The 13,819-nt window shown below is 60.4% G+C and overlaps 1 protein-coding gene across 2 annotated transcripts; it reads left to right on the plus strand.

Moving 5' to 3' along the window:
• Window positions 1-11: 11 nt before the first annotated feature.
• On the plus strand, window positions 12-13,003 carry TEPSIN (TEPSIN adaptor related protein complex 4 accessory protein). 2 transcript variants are annotated; one of them, XR_009255008.1, is made up of 14 exons: window positions 12-181; window positions 1,269-1,341; window positions 1,629-1,720; window positions 1,858-1,951; window positions 3,718-3,785; window positions 3,946-4,024; window positions 4,164-4,235; window positions 4,967-5,176; window positions 5,956-6,133; window positions 6,220-6,333; window positions 6,414-6,492; window positions 6,750-6,884; window positions 7,856-8,638; window positions 10,301-13,003. XR_009255008.1 is itself a non-coding variant. In XM_058703942.1 (13 exons), the coding sequence occupies exons 1-13, from the start codon at window positions 134-136 to the stop codon at window positions 8,366-8,368; spliced, it is 1,755 nt and encodes a 584-aa protein (XP_058559925.1). In that variant the 5' UTR covers window positions 12-133; the 3' UTR covers window positions 8,369-9,561. The 2 variants fall into 2 exon arrangements, 1 of the variants encoding a protein (XP_058559925.1); XM_058703942.1 differs by lacking the exon at window positions 10,301-13,003 and having other exon boundaries at window positions 7,856-9,561.
• Window positions 13,004-13,819: the final 816 nt, after the last annotated feature.

Below are 13,819 nucleotides of genomic sequence, written 5' to 3' on the forward strand. Positions count from 1 at the left end.
TTCAGGCTCAGGTTGTTTGCCGGCATAGACTGCAGGCCCCGCCCCGCGCGAGCGATTGGCCAGCTAGTCCAGGCCCGCGCGGTGATTGGAGGGGGTCCGCGGCCGCGGGCGGGGCCGGAAGGTGGCCGGCATCATGGCGTCCACGCCGCCGCTGCGGGACCGCCTGAGCTTCCTGCACCGGGTGAGTGCGGGCGGCCGCGGCCCCCACCCCGGGCCAGAGCTGTTCCCCTCCCCGGCCCTGCTCGGCGCCCGCTGGGGCCTCCTCCCAGGCTCACAGATGCCTCCATCTCCCTCCGGCCCTCTCCGTGCCCGTCCTCCTCCTCGAGCCCCACCGGCCGTTCTTGGGCCCCTGCTGTCCCCTCTGCCCCTGCATCTCGTTCCTGGGTCCCCTTCTTCGCTGTGGCCTCAGGGTCGGGGCCCGATCCCCGACGCCGTGTGGGCGGGGCACGCCACCTCTGCTTCACATCCCCCCCGCCCCCCCCAGCCCCCCGGACAGAACCCGAATTGGAAGAGACAGCTGGGGTCTCAGACGGCACAGCCGGACGCCCGCGCGGGCAGCCCCGGCCCCTTCCCATTTGTGGCAGGAGCACTGAGGGAGGCGGGGGTCGGGCAGTGTCCGTGCAACTCGGCAGCTGGCCGGCCCTTTCGGGACTTGGGGTCCTGCCCCCGTACAGGGCGTGCGAGACAGGCCCGGGCCTTCCTAATGGTTGCGTTTCAAACCGGGGCCCTCAGGTCCTAGGGAAGGACGCTCCCGAGTTGTGGGAGACCCACGTCCACCATCGTCAGTTCATCGTGGCGAATGCTCCGAGAAGCGGAGGTCGGGGCCTGTCGTTGGTGTTGGCCAGAGCCAAAGCAGATGCAGCGGGCGGCCTTGAGCGTCGCCAGGCAGGTGTTCAGGGGCTGGGCCGCCGGTGAAGCAGCCGGTCGGTTCGGTTGCGTTAGTGCAGAGACTCCGCTCTGGGCCCTGGCCTCCACGGCTCTGCACGTCTGTCCAGCTCCCCTTTGGGCCTTGCTGGACAAATAAGGTGACTTTCAGGCCCGTGTTCTTGTGCCGTCAGGCCGCTGCCCTTCAAACTGTAGTCTGTGGTGAGCACCCAGCAGAGTCCACGCACTTGTCCCCGTGAGTGTCCCTGAGGTTCCCCGACCTGTCTTTGCTCTGAGGCTCACGCTCCCCAGACGCCCAGATGCTGGGCCAAGTGGGAATGGGTGTTTGGGTTTTTTCCCTGTGATGCCCACTCATCATGCCAGGGGCTCGCGCTCCCTTTCAGCTCCCGGTTCTCCTGAAGGGAACGTCGGACGATGATGTCCCGTGTCCGGGCTACTTGTTTGAGGAGATCGCCAGTATCCTTCCTCGTCACCCACGTCCAGGGGCCTGTCCTTCGGAGGCCCCCCAGCTCCTTTACTGTAGGGACCAAGTGTGGGTGGGTCCAGAAGCCACACGACTGATGACGCGGGGCCCAGGAGGCCGTAAGAGGCCCAAGCTCCTGAAAGGAGGGCCTCGGGTGGGTGTTTGCGGGGAAGACACGGGAGAAGTCTGGTGGCAGGAAGGCCTGGTTCTCTCCCCCGCCGGCGTGGCCTCGTGTGGCCTGGGGTCAGCTCGCTCCTTCCCTAACCTGAGCGCCTGCCAGAAATCTCACACGAGTCCCTGGGCAGCAGCCAGTGCCTCCTGGAGTACCTTCTGAACCGTCTGCACAGCGGCTCTGGCCGAGTGAAGCTGAAGGTGAGTCCCCGAGCGGCCCCCGCAGACCCTCCGCTGGGGGACGGGCCAGCGGGTGGCGAAGCACGAGGAGAGGGTCGCCGCGGGATGCGTGCGGGCTGCCCTCTGGGCCCGTGCTGCCCCCTGCGACTGTCCCCCAGGTGCTGAAGATCCTGCTCCACCTGTGCGGTCACGGCTCCTCCTCGTCCTTGCTCATCCTCAAACGCAACCCTGCCTTCATCCAGGAAGCCGCAGGTATCCGGGCGCTGGGGCGGGGCGGCCAGGGCAGGCCGCACGGAGTCCCTCTGCTGACCACCGCCCCCTCACAGAGACGCCCCTCCCACCGGCGGGACTCGCCTCCCGGCCGGCTGCCGTCTTCTCCCCGGCACCCCGCACCCCAGCCACCGCCTTCACTCTGTCGCGGGCTCTCCCTTCCATCCCTCGCCGGGCCCGCCGCCGCACGGTGGCTAACTTCTGCCTGTGTGCCCTGCCTGGCCTGGGCAGCCCAGGCCCGTCCTGCCTGTTCCAGTGCCCGGCACACCAGAGGGGCTCTGTCTTCCCCCCCCCGGACTGCTCCCCAGGGCCGAGACAGGGAGGGCTGTGGGAGGCCCCCGGGAGAGGCGGGGTTCTGGCCTGTCGAGGTCTAGGCCTAGCACAGCTGGGTCTGGGGTGGGGTTCCATCTCTCACTCCCCAGCCGGGCCTGGGGCTGTCCCGTGTCTTTTTCCCTAACTGGGATTTGGGGGGGACGGGGCCTGAGGCCTTCCCCTCGGGTAAGGCAGGAGTCCCGGCCGCAGTGGGTCTCAGGGGCACAGCGTCAGCAGACCCCGCCCTGAATGACACCGGAAGGGCTCGGCCGGCAGGCAAGAACCACGCCCACGGAGCCGTCCCTGAGGGGGTCCCCGAGAGGGCAGCGCCGGGAAGGGGGACCCAGTTAGTTGCTCTCGGCCACCGCGTGCTCCTCGGGGATCCTGAGCATTCCCAGCATCCTGCCTGCCTGCCTGCCAGGTGCTGGCCTACCCCCACACCCCGAAACCGCGGCTGTCTCTTCACTGGAGGCCTCCGTCCTCCACCCCAGGGGTGCAGCTCAGGCAGCATGGGATGCGGCAGACAGCGGGTCCTTGTTGGCACCAGAGTCTCTGCTGGGCCGGTCCCGGTCCGTTGTACTCTGAGTGCCAACCCCGGGGGACCCTGCCACAGGCTGTCGGGGAGGTGGGGTCGCGAGAGGAGGTGGCTCTGGGGTGGGACGGCCCGCAGATGACGGCCTCAGCTCAGGCACGAGGGGCCAGGGCGGGGGGGTCCTGTGCAGCAGGAACAGCAGGGAGGCTCACGCCATCCCCCCCCCACCCCCCCCACCCCGGTGGTTCCCTGGTGGTTCCATTCCCAGCTGGCCGATGGGCGCGCACCCTGGGCCACCTGCCGGGGCAGAAAGTGAGATGCATTTGTGACAAGAGACTGGGAACGGGGGTGTCACTCAATTCCTTCTAGGAAAAACTCGTTTGTCACAGCTGAAGCTGTTACATAGAGGGAGGTGGTATCCTCAGGGCCACGAGAGCCTGAGGGGCTGTGATTGCTCACTTCGCTCCCGAGTGGAGAGTGGGTCGAGGCGGGTACAGCGAGGCGGCCAGTGCAGGGACCCCGGCGAGAGACGGCAGGGGGCTCCGCTCTGTGGGCATGAGCGAGGGGGCAGCCGGGGTGCGGCCTCCATAGGCCCACTGGGTGGTATATCTCTGAGAAGCAGTGTGGGGGCAGTGGGTCCCGGATGAGGGGGATCTGGGGGCCCCCGGGCTTGGGGGTGCCGAAGGGTGGCCGCCACTACAGGGGCTTTGACCTGGAAGGGGTGTCGCCCGGGGACTGGAGGCCAGGCCTGTGTTTCAGGAGGCCGCCCCTGACCCTCGGGGTGCCGGGGTCATCTGCCAGGGGTCCGGGGCGGTGCCCGCCACGAGGGCCGGGGGGGCATTAAAGCCGCACCTCTGAGTGTCAGTAGCTGCAGCTCACCTGCGCATCTGCCTCCGTCCTGCAGTTTTCTCGGGGCCCCCAGACCCTCTCCACGGGAACAGCTTGTACCAGAAGGTGCGGGCGGCCGCCCAGGTGAGTCCACACTCGGGGCAGCCCGGGACAGACTGCCAGACGTTTGTTCTACCACCCGGGGCCCTGGCTCCGCCCTCGCTGTGGGACCCCGAGAGAGCAGGGGGGCGGGGGGACAGAGCCGGACCACAGCGAGCCGAGTGCCCTCTGCTTCCTCGTCTAGGACTTGGGGAGCGCCTTGTTCTCGGACAACTTGTCGCCCCCGCCTCCCTCCCAGCCACCCAGGGCCCTGCCTCCGGCAGGTAGGCGACCGCCCATCCCCTTCGCTGGGTGTTCACCCTGGGGAGGGTTTGAGGTCCCCCCCCCCCCGACCCCCTGTCCCAGGTACACAGGGTTGAGCGTGAGCGGCCACACTGGCACTGACGTGGGTCCTGCTCGCAGGCATGGGCTCCGAGTCCAGGCCCCAGGGCGCCCTCCAGGGCTTCGGCTACAGCAAGGAACGGGGCCCCACAGGTGAGTGCTGCGGGGGTGCGGGGCGCGGGCATAGGGTCTGGCGGATCTGGCCTGGGAGGCGTGGCGGGTGGCACGGCTGGGGCCGGTGTCCTGCCACCGCGCTCTCCTCTGCTCGGGCCCGCGGGAGAACGAAGCAGGGCCAGTCTGCGAAACCAATAGGTGAGAAGCCGGGCGGAGGCTAGGTCTGTACGCGTGCACCCAGGCCCTGGTCCCTCAGAGGGGCTGAGGGCGGAGGGCGGTGGCGTGGGGACGGTGCCCGTCGTGAGTGGACACAGCCGGCCTGGGTGCTGCCGGTTCTGGTCTCGGCTCTCAGACCCCCGGTACCTCGGGAGCACTGATTCCTAAAGCAGGCCTGGCTCGCAGGCCTTGCCTGTCCCTGACTCGGGAGTGAGGGTGGTTGGTCCCGTCAGGGCACTCACGCACCCCTGCACCCGTACTGGACATGAGCCGCCATGGGGACCGAGCTCTCTGACGATCCCCTTAGCTGTCCTGCTCCCACGTGGGGCCAGGGGACTTGGGGGCACGGCCTTGCCGTAAGCTGGAGCGCCAGGCTCTGTCGGGCCTGGGAATGCACTGAAGCAGCATTCACTGGGGAAGCTTCCGGAAGGGCCTGGGTGCCCCACGTGGGCTCCGCTGTGTGACTACGGCTCACGTGCTGGCCTCTTGAACTCCTCTCGGGGGCGGGCAGAACTGAAGAGGGCTGGCACCCTGTCCCTCTCCCTCCGGCGCAGGCTCTGCGGGCGAAGCCTTCCTCTCCACCATCCAGAAGGCCGCAGAGGTGGTGGCCAATGCTGTGCGCCCCGGGCCCGAGAGCCCCGGCACCCGGAGGCCCCTCCCGCGGGGTGACGCCTACCAGCCCGCCACGACGCCCACAGCCAGCCGTGCTGGCCCCAGTGCCGGGAAGCCGCTCCCCGGAGCTCTCCCGGGCGCCCGAGGAAGCGGTGAGACTCTCCTGGGGGTCCGGGTGAGCAGGCCTGTCCCCGTGGTGTGTTGGAGCGAGAGGGGGCCGCGGAGCTGCCGACAGGACCTTCCCGGCAGGGGGCACAGTCTCCTGGCTCAGAGGCCAGGGAAGGAGGTGGTGTGTCCTGGGGGGCCCGGGGGCCCGCACAGCCTTTCGCCAGCTCCGTGGCTCCGTGTGCACTCGCTGTGGCCTCCGTGCCGTACAAAGATCGCGCGGCGTCTGGATGCTGTTTTGCCAGCTTCTTGCCAGTTGCTTCGAGTAGGAGCTGGGGTGTATGGTGTTAAGGGGGGTGGGGGCTCCTGGAGGGCCCCACCACCTTGGGTACAGACCTGGGTCGTGAGCTGGGCCGCAGCCCGGCTCTTGCCGGTCCAGCCGGGACGGCTGCGAGGCCAGGGCCAGGGGCCAGCCTCCACGCGCGTGCGTTCTAGTCGAGGGGATGTTGACACAGGGCCATCCCCGAGCGAGGTGTGTGGTGAGAGGGGACCGCAGCGTCGCAGTGCTCTGGCCCAAGCTCCTGGGAGTTGGCGTGGCCTGAAGGAGGACTGTCGGGACTCCCCGAGAGTTCTGTGCCTCGGGGTCCGGCACTGCCCCCTGCCGCCACAGGCCGGCGGTCCCCGCCCTGACCGTTCTGTGTGAGGAGTGCCCTGCTCTGTCCCGTTCTTCCCTGGTGTTTCTTGGTCGAAGTGCCCCGGGGAGGGGTGTATGAGGCAAGTCAGAGCCCCCCGCCCCTGATCTCACCCACGGTCCTGTTTGTCACAGTCACGAGACCCCAGCCCGGGCAGGCAGGAGGGGGTTGGGACGAGCCAGACAGCGGCTCCAGCTCCCAGAATTCATCCCGGGAGAGCGGTGACCCAGGCAAGGTCTCAGACTCAGGCAGTCGGTCGGGCAGCGACAGCCCCTCAGCGGCTAGCCAGGCACCCAGCGACCTGGCAGAGCGGTGAGGTCCTTTTCTGGGGTCCCACCCTGGGTTGGGGCCTGACCCGGAGGAGTCTCTCTCTACCCTGACCGCTGTGCCCCCGGTAGGGTGGAGGCCGTGACCCTGAGCGACTGCCAGCAGGAGCAGAGCCTGGTCCAGACTGTGACACGGGGGCCGCGTGCCTTTCTGAGCCGAGAGGAGGCTCAGTGCTTCATCAAAGAGTGAGTCCCCCCACCGGCTCCCCGCTCCCGGCCCCGGCCCCGGCCCCCCGCCCCCACCTCCTGCTTGTGCCTTCCTGCAGGTGTGGGCTGCTCAACTGTGAGGCGGTCCTGGAACTGCTGACCCGCCGCCTGGACGGGACCAGCGAGTGTGTGCAGATGGTGAGGGCCGGCCCGAGGCGGGGGGGGGGGGGGGGGGGGGGGGGGGCGCCTGGGGGCATGGGTGTGCGCAGGTGAGGGTTGCGGGCGGGGTTGGCCTGGGACCGCCTCACCCGGGGCCTGCCCTGGGAGGGGGGGCAGTGGGCCCACCCCCGGGGCTCCCCCACCTGGGGGCTGTAGTCGGGCCGAGAGGAGGACGGAGCTGTGAGAGGGGCCTCCCTCCGGGGGTGGACCGCGCTGACCTTCTGTCCGCCCGGCAGAGGGCCCTGGGCGCCATCGCGTCCCTGGGCTGCACCGACCTGCTCTCCCAGGAGCACATCCTGCTCCTCGCCCGGCCGCGGCTGCAGGAGCTCAGCGCGGGCAGCCCTGGACCCGTGACCAACAAGGCCACCAAGGTGGGCAGCAGCCGGGACCCGGAGGAGAAGTCGCACACTCGTTCCTCCAGCCGCTCCCAGATCCGCTTCCACATTCCTGCCCCTCGCCACCGGGCCGGGATGGGCGGGGCCTTAGGACAGCAGGGGTCCTTGGCCCGTGGATTTTTCCAGCTCCTGGGACCTCTCCCCTGCCCTGCTGCTCAGCAGCTCTGCTCTGCAGGCAGCTCCCCATCCCGCCTGGCTCAGCCCACGGGTGGCCTCCTGCGGGAAGCCCTCCTTGCCTGCTCAGGTCCATTTATCCTTCTGCTGGCCACCTGGGGTCACAGTTCAGGAGTCCGTGCTCGGCCCCTGGAGAGCAGAAGTGTTTTCTTTCACGCGAGTCCGTTTCCCAGTTATGCTCGAATTGTGTGCGGGCCTCCCGGCTCCCTCACTGGGGAGCCTCTGGGCAGCCCCCACAGGCTGCTGGCCTCTCCCCTCAGCCAGGCCCCAGCACGTCTTCCACCTGCCCACCGGCATCCCCGGCTTCTGCGCTCCTCCGTGGCTGCTGAGAATTCGGATCCTCAGCGGCGTGTCCTTAAATTGTCCTTTGTCAGAGAATCGGTGACCCCGCCACAGCGAGGCATCACGGTGTCTCTGAGGACGTGAAGGCTGGAGGAGGCCGTGTGTGCAGAGTTGGGAAGGACCGGAGGGTTTGAGGCACGTTCGTTTCCTCAGCATCTGTGTCAGGCGCTGCTTGGCACCCGGCAAGGGACCCCCTCCGCCCCCGCCCCCACCCCGAGCTGGCTCGTCACGGGGCCGGGTTCGGGGACGGAGAACGTGTGCATTTGTAGAGCAGCAGGTTCACCGTGTCAGCGCACACAGTGTGGCCGGTGGGGGGTGGCCGGAGGAGGAGGAGGAGGTGGGACGAGCCACCTGCTCTCTGGGGGGCTGTGTCTTCTGTGCTCCCGGGCGCACAGGGACCTTCAGCCGGTCCCCTCCGCTTCCTCCTCCAGATCCTGAGGCACTTTGAAGCCTCCTGCCGACAGCGGCCCCCCGCCCAGAGGCCCCCGGTCGAGCTGGGCCCTGTGGCTGGCCGCGGGGGCCCGGCCGACCTGCTAACCGACACCGTGCCCTTCTCTGGGAGCCACGCCTTCCTGCAGCCGCTGAGTTCCGCCCTTTTCCCGCCCCAGGGCCCTGCGCACCCCCTTCCCCTCGATGGCTCCCCGCTCTCAGTCCCCAGGGAGGCCGAGGCCGGCCTGGTGGGTTCCAGAGAGGAGGGGGTCGGACCCGAGTGGAGCCCGCCGGGCACGGGCTCCCCAAAGGGAGTGCCGGAACTTTGCCCAGGGCCCAGGGGCTGCAGCTCCTTGTTTGCTGGCATGGAGCTGGTGGCCTGTCCCCGCCTGCTGGGGGCCGGTCCCGCCACAGAAGAGGCCCCCCAGGCCCCCTGGATGCCACCACAGAGGGCGGCGGCAGCAGGAGCCCCTCCCGGCTCGGAACCTTCTGCTTTCCCTTTCCTAAACTCGTGACCTTGCCAGCCTGAGCCACACGTGGAGTCACCGTGGCCCCGGCCTGTAAATCCCAGGATTCCGTGACTCTGTGCTGTCCCGTTTGCCCGCAGCCCCCACGTCCCACCGAGGAGTGGTTCCCCTCGGGTGTGTGTGGCCGGTCCGCCCTCCCTCCGGCGTCCCCCCCTCACTCACCAAGGACACGGTGCGGGCAGCTGACCAGAGCGAATACAACAGCCGCTGATCAAGCCCCGGGTGATGTGCCGCCGGTCCACGAGCCAGCAGAGCCAGGTGGCACCGTGCACGGGAGTCGGCTCCCAACCCGAAAGCGGGTTCCCCGGTTTCCTGTGGATGAGGCAGGACCCCCTCGTGCACAGGCCCTTCCCGTGGGCGTGATGGCCGGAGGGGCAGCCTGAGGCCTTGAGGGAGAAATAGGACCAGCGCCGAGCCATGCCGGTTTCTGGGCAGGGTTAGGAACTGAGCTGCTTGTTCAGGGTGGTGGCTGGGGGCCCCGGACCGACTGCTGGGTCTCCTGCCCTGCAGCCGTCCTGGGGGCCCCATTCGCAGACACTGTCAGGCCACTCTCCCGGCGGCCAGAAGGACTGCGAGGGGGACCAGGGCGGAGGGCGTGGCACGGCCTGCCTGGAGGGGACAGGAGCAGAGGCCTGGCTCCTCACTTGGATCTGTCTGGGGCTCCCAGGGTCCTCACAGACACCATGGAGAAGGGCACCCGGCCCCCTCTGTGGGGACGAGTCAGGAGGAGACAGTCTGGGCCGTGGCCCTTGCCACCCTGGGAGGAGGGCTCGGGGCTACCTCAGTTTCCCCTCCATGTCTCCCTTACCAGAGGCTAGCTGTCTGGACTTGGATTCCTGCAGCAGCGGGTCTGGGAAACGCTGACCTCAGGGGCCCCCTGGAGACCCGTGTCTGCCTCTCAGAAACAAGGGCTTTTTGTGTGGATTTGGAAGCACGGCTTGAGTATTTTGGGGCTCAGAGCGCTCCCTTCGCAGGGAGTCATAAATCGGCCAAGCGGCTTATCCACCTGGGGCGGGGGGCGGGCTGTTTCTGCTGCCAGATCCTGGTGCGACCTGTGTCTGGTCCCTGCAGACTGTGCGGGGCTGGCCTCGGGGCAAGGGTTCTGGTGCCTCAGAGGGTCGCGGCTGCTCCAGGGGTCACAGCACCAGAGCTTCCGAAATAAACACGGTTGTTCCCGCAAAGCTGCATCGTTGCTGTTTTTCTTTCCTGTGCGTGTGTGCGTGCGCGTGTGTGCTAATGAAGATAGCATTAATGAGGACACGCTTAGAGAACTTCTTTTCTAAAAGCAGGACAGGTGTTATTTCTTCCTTAAATGTTCGAAAGAACTCCCCAGTGGAAGTATCTGGTCCTTTAATATTCTTAATTGTAGGCTTTGAACTACAAAGTTTCTTAAGTAGGTATGGGGCTATTTGGGTGATCTCTTTCTTCCCAGGTGAGTTTCAGGACGGTATTTTTCAAGAAATCGGTCCATTTCACAGAAGTTGAATATGACCATAGAATATTTTATGACATAATTTCATTACCCAATTTCTGTAGGGTCTTTAATGGTATTCCATCTTTCATTTCTGATGTCGATAACTTTCTCCCCTCTTTTTCTTGGTTAGTCTGATTAGAAGTTTGTTAATACTGGTTTTTTCAAAGAACTAAACCTCGGGGTTTCCTTTTTTCCTACCATTCCATGTTTTGTATTTCATTGCTGTCTGCTTTTTATTAGTTTCTTCCTACTGCTTTGGGTTTATTTTTCTTCTTTTCCTAGTTTCTTGAAGGTGGAAGCTTAGATTATTGACGCGAGAGCTTTATTTTTCTAACAAAAATGTTAATGCTACCAGTTTTCCTCTAGACACTGCTTTGATTGCATCCCATGAACTTGGACAGTTTTGTTTTTATTCGGTTCAGAACGTTCTCTTCTTTTGGTCACAGGAGCAGAGCATGGGAACACATGTGGATCTCAGCATGTCAGGCCCAGGGGACCTTCCTAAAGGAAGGCACTAGCAGCATTCGCAAAGGAAGCGAACAATGTTCACGGAGAAGCCACGAGCAGATTTGGAATTCCTGTCCAGTCAGAACCCACACCCCTCCCAGCCTGCAGACCCAAGAAGTGGCCGTGACCCTGGAGGTTTGGTTCCAGAACCAGAGAGCGAAACTCAGGAAAGCTGAATACAAGCATCCGCAGCAAAAACAAGAACGCAGACAGCAGCAGTTAGCTGGGCGGAGTCAAGACCGGCTCTTCCTGGACAAATACGCTCCTACCCTGCTTCCTCGGTGTACGCAGATCGCCCAATACCTTCCTTCCAACCCTGCACGTGCCCCACTTTGAAGGCTCCCCCAGACCATTCTGTTGGCCACCAAACAGTCCACCTTGGCTGCCGCCAAGATCCTAACATCTCCCTTTGTCCCGTTCAGGGATCTCAGATTCTTTCCACCGGCTTCCCTGCTAATTCCTTTGCTTCTGCGTCGCCACCAAGAACCTTAGGAGAGAAGCTAGACACACAAAAAAGCCACATACCGTGATTTGCCATGATGCCAAACGGGGGGCCGATAGAAGATCTACACAACACGGATGCATTTCAAAAGCATTCTGCTCTGTGAAAGAATAAAGACACAAAGCGCCCGTGTGGTGGAATCGAGCAGAAGGAGGCAGTAACCTTTCTTGGGATGGTGACGTTTCATGTCTTAATTAGGTTGGTGGTTACCCGGATGTACAAACTCCTTGAAAGACACAGAACTCTAATACTATGTACACCACAAAGAAACAGCCATGTGACAGGATGGAGGCGTCGGCTAACGCCACGGCGGTAACCCTTTTGCATTCTATAAATATCAAATCAGCACCTTTGTGTACCCCTTAAACTCACACAGGGTTATGTGGCAATTCACTCGATGCATCAACTCAATCTCAGTAAACCTGGAGGGAATAAATGTTTTAATTATGTCTCAATAAAATATATATACATAGGTCATGAATTGGAAGAATAGATACTGTTAAAATGTCGATACTCCCCAAAGCAATCTACATAATCAATGCAATCCCTATCAAAATAACACCAGCATTCTTCACAGAGCTAGAATAATCCTAAAATTTGTATGGAACTAGAAAAGACCCCAAATAGCCAAAGCAATCCTGAAAAAGAAAACCAAAGCCGGAGGCGTCACAATCCCGGACTTCAAGATGTATTACAAAGCTGTAATTATCAAGATAGTATGGTACTGGCACAAAAACAGACACTCAGATCAATGGAACAGAACAGAGAACCCACAAACATATGGCCAACTAATCTTTGACAAAGCAGGAAAGAATATCCAACGGAATAAAGACAGTCTCTTCAGCAAGTGGTGCTGGGAAAACTGAACAGCGACGTGCAGAAGAATGAACCTGGACCACTTTCTTACACCGGACACAAAAAGAAACTCAAAATGGATGAAAGACCTAAACGTAAGACAGGAAGCCATCAAAATCCTAGAGGAGAAAGCAGGCAAAAACCTCTTTGATCTCGGCCGCAGCAACTTCTTACTCAACACGTCTCCGGAGGCAAGGGAAACAAAAGCAAAAATGAACTACTGGGACCTCATCAAAATAAAAAGCTTCTGCACAGAGAAGGAAACAATCAGCAAAACTAAAAGGCAACCGACAGAATGGGAGAAGATGTTTGCAAGTGACGTATCAGATAAAGGGTTAGTATCCAAAATCTATAAAGAACTTATCAAACTCAACACCCAAAAAGCAAATAATCCAGTGAAGAAAAGGGCAAAACACATGAACAGACACTTCTCCAAAGAAGACATCCAGATGGCCAACAGACACATGAAAAAATGCTCAACATCACTCATCATCAGGGAAATACAAAAAACCACAATGAGATACCACCTCACACCTGTCAGAATGGCTAACCTTAACAACTCCGGCAGCAACAGATGTTGGCGAGGATGTGGAGAGAGAGGATCTCTTTTGCACTGCTGGTGGGAATGCAAACTGGTGCAGTTGGGAGGTTCCTCAAAAAATTAAAAATAGAACTACCCCACGACCCAGCAATTGCACTGCTAGGCATTTATCCACGGGATACGGGTGTGCTGTTTGAAAGGGGCACATGCACCCCAATGTTTATAGCAGCACTACCGACAATAGCCAAAGTATGGAAAGAGCCCAAATGGCCGTCGATGGATGAATGGATAGAGAAGAGATGGTACATATATACAATGGGCTTTTACTTGGCAATCAAAAAGAATGAAATCTTGCCATTTGCAACTACATGTATGGAACTAAAGGGTATTCTGCTAAGCAAAATTAGTCGGAGAAAGACAAATATCACATGACTTCACTCATGAGGAATTTAAGAGACAAAACAGATGAACATAAGGGAAGGGAAGCAAAAATAATATAAAAACAGGGAGGAGGAGAAAACATAAGAGACTCCTAAATACAGAGAACAAACTGAGGGTTGCTGGAGGGGTTGTGGGTGGGGGGTGGGCTAAATGGGCAAGGGGCATCAAGGAGGACACTTGTTGGGATGAGCACTGGATGTTATACATAGGGGATGAATCACTGGAATCTACTCCTGAAATCATGATTGCACTCTATGCTAACTAACTTGGACGTAAATTAAAAAATAAATTTTAAATATTGTATATATATAATGCGGGAAAAACAGTATTTTCTTCTTCTTTTTAAAAAAAATTATCTTTAAGTAGGCTGCACACCCAACATGGGGCTAACTCATGACCTGGCCATCAAGAGTCACATGCTGTACTGACTGAGCCAGCCAGGAGCCCCCAGAATATTGTCTCATTTCCCTTGCTACCACTGCCTTTTTGTCTAGTGGGTTAACATCTGAAAGTCAATCATGTAATTCACCAAATTAACGTATTTATGAAGAAAATCCTATTTTATGCAGAAAATGCAAGGGATCAAATTCAACATTGCATTCATGGAAACTCTTCCCAAGTGAGGAATATAAAAATTTCTCTCACCTGGTAGAAAGTAGCTGCAAAATCCCACAGCTAACATCATATTTAATGGTGTAGGACTGAATGCTTCCCCCACCCCCCCAGACTGGGAACAGGGCAATGATATACATTCCAACCACTTCTCTTCAGTATTGTACAGAAAGCCCTGGCCAGTTCAATAAAACAGGAGAAGGAGGCAAATACCTTGGAAAAGAAATTGTTATTATCCACAGACATTATGGTCTATGTGAAAACTCCCATAGAATCCACAAAAATCCCCAAGACTAATAAATGAATTTAGCAAGGACACAGGATACAGGGTAAATTATACTACCAATTGTATTTTTGTATGCTAAAAATAATACTGTATGCTGAAAAATACAAAAGACTAGTGAAAGATATCAATGATTAGGCCTAAATAAATGGAGAGGTATACCATGGTTATGGATTGGAAAACAATATTGTTAAGACGTCATTCTCTCCAGACTGATCTACAGA

The sequence above is a fragment of the Neofelis nebulosa genome, chromosome 16 (genome assembly GCF_028018385.1).
Source record: "Neofelis nebulosa isolate mNeoNeb1 chromosome 16, mNeoNeb1.pri, whole genome shotgun sequence".
Taxonomy (NCBI): domain Eukaryota; kingdom Metazoa; phylum Chordata; class Mammalia; order Carnivora; family Felidae; genus Neofelis; species Neofelis nebulosa.